We start from the raw sequence: 5233 nt of genomic DNA on the forward strand, positions 1-5233 counted from the left end.
GTTGTTTGTGCGTATATCTTATTAAAGGTGAGTCCATCAAAAAAAACAGAAAAATGTGCGGTTGTACAGACGTATGTACGAACTCGAATGTTTGTACATTTGCCTATATATATATGCCACATGTATCGCATATATACTACTGCATGTATATTTGCTGCTTCCCCTTTCTACGTTCCTTCGTGTTATGTCGTATGTGCCCATTCTGTTATTAACTCATGCACACACACACGCACACCCTTTATCTCGTGCCTTTCGTTCGAAGCACCAGGATGAGATCCAGACACAGAATGTTGCTACTTCTGCATTACAAATAAAGAACAATGTTGCTAGAAATTTAGCCATGAAAATAGAACAAGCACCTCCATCAGAACAGGCACTTGAATTAGAACAGATCAAATGGCCACAAGGTGAAGATGCAGAAGAACCATTATATTCTAACAAACAGTCCTAGGACGAAGAAAAAGGACAATATTATAGAGGGGGACAAGGAGCTATTCTAGGAGAATGGACACCAGAGGAGCAAGAGGAGCAAGAGGAGCAAGAGGAGCAACAGGTACAAGAAGAAGTACATTATGATGGTGAAAGGAACATAGAACACGATTCAAAGGAAGAAGACATCCATGAATCTATAGAATCGTTCGATATTCCTCAGGAACCAATCGTTCAGGCACAGAAAGAAGCTGCGCAGTACAAAACACAGTTTTTTAGGGGACAAACATATGTTCCTTCGGGAGAAACAAGAACCCCTGAGGGAGAAACAACTGAGGAATCAGATGACAAAGTAGTGTACACAAGACCTTACATGCTAAGTAGTGACATATCTCCTGTTGTCCTCCAGGCCCTAAAAACTTTTAGAGCGATATATGAGCTCGAGACACCGCAGATGAAGTACAGTAATTGGCAAAAACGTGTGTACAAACAAGCAGGATACAGAAAAGAAGAATATGAAAACTTATTAAAACAACATAACAAAAGACCATCAAAATATAATGAAAAAGATCATACACATAAAAGGGATGAATTATTATCTGGGGATTCTAGACCATCAGGCAGACATGAAGACTATAGCTCGATTGCATTCAACTACGAAATGTCCTGTTTCGATGAAAGATTGACGGATTCTGCTATAGATGAAAAATTAGGACAAATTGAAGAAGAACCTCATAAATCGGAATTACTCTCCCTATACTGGCAATCATACAGAAATGAAAGACATAAATATGGTGACCTTAAAAAATCTCTGCTAAACACATTCTTACAATTGCAAAAAAAAACAAAATGTTGCAACTATACAAATATATAACGACAAATGGAGTGAATGTGAAGACATATTTTATAATAACTTGACAAAACAGAATGAACATGTTAATAGTGTATTTCGTACCATGCTTGCAAAGGAAAAATTGAGCACATATGAATTCGAGAAGATTTTATATGACATTAGAGAATCATGGAAAGAAATGGCCCTTAAGACAGCAGACGAATGTATAGCCTTTCTTAAAGAACCAATTTACTTAGAAGCCGTATACGTCAAGGAGGACCCGTATAATATGAAAATTGGACTTTCAGGTTTGATCCCTGTGGGTCCCGCTCAATAAGGTTTAGGGTGCACACAATATTTTTTTCTGTGAGAAAGCTTATCAACGAAGGAAAAAAAATGCAGCGCTTATTTTATATAAATTAATATATATTTTTTGATCAATTATAATATACTATGCACAGTTCCTTCCGTTCTGCAATATTTGTACCATCCACAATTATACATATACTTCTACGGAACACTTCATAATGATATATAATAGATGTTCTTTTATTTATAGGAAGCCTATTATTTCCAATTTTACAATATTATGAACGCTTCATACATTCTGTTAAAATATTGTATAATGTGTCGCGTAGAATAATTAAGATCTTATTTTGTTGAAAATTACAGAAGCTTTTAACGTGCGCTATGATTTCTGTGCAAGACCCTAATTTTGTGTGTATCCCATTCTTTCTTTTTTGCACCCATAGTACATATATGTAAATCAAGAATTAGTAAAGAAATACAAAAATATTGGATTCATCCCTTAACTATATGTATGTTCACGATACATTTTCCCGTGCACTACGTCCTTTACTTCTCATTCATTCCTTTATTACGATAATTGCCCTTTGTTCTGATTCCGTACATAACAGTTTTTTGTGCATTTTACATTTTGATAATAGTACGGTATGTGTTCTTATTTATAAATTCTCTATAGAGACCGTATGCCTTAACGTGTGATATCATTCACACGCTGAACCCCCCAAAAAATTGATACAGTCCCTGAACCTGTTGTACCTTGAACTCAGCTACTACGCACGTCCTTACACATTTAATTGGTATATGGCAGCAAAGCTTCATACAAAAGGGGGTCTTCCTTTATCAAATAGGCATTTAATGCGATTCATCCGCCCCCCCCCTTCGACGCATTTAAGAGAGCATGTGAAAAAAAAAACAAAAGGGAAACGACTACAGTACAATATAATTCAAGCACTGCCCTTTTATTTTACATTATTTTTTTCTTGCAATGCCCCCAAATAAGAGAACGAATTACACTGTCAGTAACACAACTTCTAACTCTACTTGAATAATGTACACAGAAATAAAGAAAGCAAGGAAAAAAAAAACAGACAGAAAAAAAAAAAACAAAGAAAAAAAAAAAAAGTCATATTTTATTACGTCCCAATAAATATTTCATTAGGCACTCGGACGAAATGGAATAAACTATTCCCCTTATCACATGCTTCTGATTGGTATTGTTAATTCGTACTTACATGTGTATCTAATTTTTTCTCGTGGGGGGGATGGGAATCTGTTCACTTCTTATTTATATTTTTGGCAACACCATCGCATCATAAATACTATTTAATAAATAAATGAAATTCATGTTCATAAAAGGTACCTAATTACACTTTTATAATTTATATAAAATTCCATAATGAGAAAAAAAAAAAGGCCAAAAAATAACGCAAACAAAATCACTCCTCGTTCCTCGTATTGTTTTAACATTTCCTATAAGATCTATAGAACTACAGACACAGCAAATTTGTGCTCCATGAGCCAGCAGTACATCTCTAACACACTCCCTTTTTTATCAGAAAAATATCATCCCAATTAGAAAAAATGTGCACATTATTATTTATTATTACATAGAGCGAGGCTTCTTAAAACGCAATGTCCTTCCTCCCACATAATAATTTAATATGGTTCCATTCCAATGCTGAATAGCAAAGGTGTGCATAAATAGGGAATGCGACATATGTTCATATGTAGCGAGAAAACATTTCTAGCTAAAAAAGAATTCTAATGAGACAATACCATATTAAAAAAGCAAACGTTCTATGATTTCTCCTTCTCATTTTTATACACTTTATAATATATACAAAGGCAAAATAAAAATTGTGCACAAAATTAAAAATCACTGTACGCATTCAGTGTAAATCTACAGTATGCCTCCTTGAAAGGTTACAATTATGTCGTGGCACACGTGCAGGGGGTTGATTATCCATGCGATACACTATTTTGCAGGAACTTTTTAAATATAATTTTTATAACAAGTCAAAATCTGTTTCCCAGCAAGTATTAAAATCGTTGGCAATATTTTCACCATCTAAATTTGTGTACATGAAAAGAATATTCTCTTATACGTACCCCCACAGATCATATTTCTAAACGGACAGGAATAATAATTATACCCTTAACATTAAAACAGTCATAATATATATGCAATTATTATGCATATACATGTGCCTCATGCTACACACGCATGTGCTCGCACAAATATATTTCCCCTGCTAATGAGCCAATTGGACGAACTGCTTCTATTTATTCATCTATTATTACAATTATTTAATACCTTTTATGTTACAATAGCCCGCAGGGCCGAATAATAAAATTCACATGAAACAGCACATTTATTTACAGTACATATTATTCTTCTGCGCTACAAAATAGGACATTATGACTGGGTAATTTCTTTCTTCTTCGACGTCCTTAAAAAACTATGTACCTAAAGCACACAAGCTACTATTTATAATGAAAGGGATTCTTAGACAACACCTTCCTTAAAATATTTTTCCCTCAGTCTATATATACATATGTTTGTCTTATTTATTTTCATACCGACCGACCTACATTTCTTTGCTTTGCCTTTCTTCATTATTGCGTTAAAATATATAATATTGATAATTACAATGCATGTGAATAAAATAACATTGTGATGTGCATAAAGAAATAGAACCCCCCAAAAGCCTAACTATAATTAATAACATAAATAGAGACACTAAAGAGTTCAGTTATTCATAAACATAATAACAAAAAAGGCTTAATGAAAATTAACTGACAAGGCAAAAGGGAATAACCAAACGGAGCAATTTACTCTTGCATCGTAAAAGAAACTGCCTTCCAAACCGATGAAAAGAAAAATGCCAAATATAAATAAATAAATTTGTGGCTATAGGTAAAACAGAAGGAGAACATTCATGATCATATAATTCCTTAAAAGTAAATTTTCTATATCATATATTCAACAAAAATATATTTAATTTATACATATACGCTTAATTAATATCTATGTGTATCATAATATTATATGCTAATGAATATTGTAGGATATGGATGCAACCCAGCTTCCATTTTTATTCATAATATTATGCATTATGTGTATACGGAGTAAGGGCATGGAACAATTATAACGTTATATTAAAAATAGCAGTTATTTATTAACGTAAGGGAAAAGTAAAAAGTAGGAAAAATGAATAATATATACGATAAAATTTTCTAGTATTAACCTACACAACTTTTGATTTTAAATATTGCTACTCCTGATGTTCAAAAAATGCACATTCTAATAACAGATTATTTTCAATATTTGAACAAAGGAATAATAGCATTATTTTCATTAAACAAAAAAACGCGATTCATAATTCTATGAGAAATGTACTTTTTCACAAATCTTGTATATTCGCAGATATTAAATTTTGGTACTTTTCCTTGAAATTAATGAAATGTGTTTAAATTTCTAAAATTAAATTAGAAATCATTTTTTCTCATTGATGCATTATTTTATTTTTAATTTTTAATTTTTTTTTTTTTTTGAATTTTAAAAAATATATCTTATATATTTTTGTCAGCAATTTTAATAGGGAGGAGTACACTATATTATATTATTATTTACTATTATTATTTTTTAAATGCAACATTTTATTC

The 5233-nt window shown here is 32.0% G+C and overlaps 1 protein-coding gene across 1 annotated transcript; it reads left to right on the plus strand.

Annotated features, from left to right (window-relative positions):
- Window positions 1-53: 53 nt before the first annotated feature.
- On the plus strand, window positions 54-1598 carry AK88_00943 (uncharacterized protein; the record flags this gene model as incomplete). Its single annotated transcript, XM_012478587.1, has 4 exons — window positions 54-71; window positions 263-407; window positions 459-1223; window positions 1327-1598. 4 exons carry the CDS (start codon window positions 54-56, stop codon window positions 1596-1598), a joined length of 1200 nt encoding a protein of 399 aa, XP_012334010.1.
- Window positions 1599-5233: the final 3635 nt, after the last annotated feature.

The sequence above is a fragment of the Plasmodium fragile genome (genome assembly GCF_000956335.1).
Source record: "Plasmodium fragile strain nilgiri unplaced genomic scaffold supercont1.8, whole genome shotgun sequence".
Classification (NCBI taxonomy): Eukaryota; Apicomplexa; class Aconoidasida; order Haemosporida; family Plasmodiidae; genus Plasmodium; species Plasmodium fragile.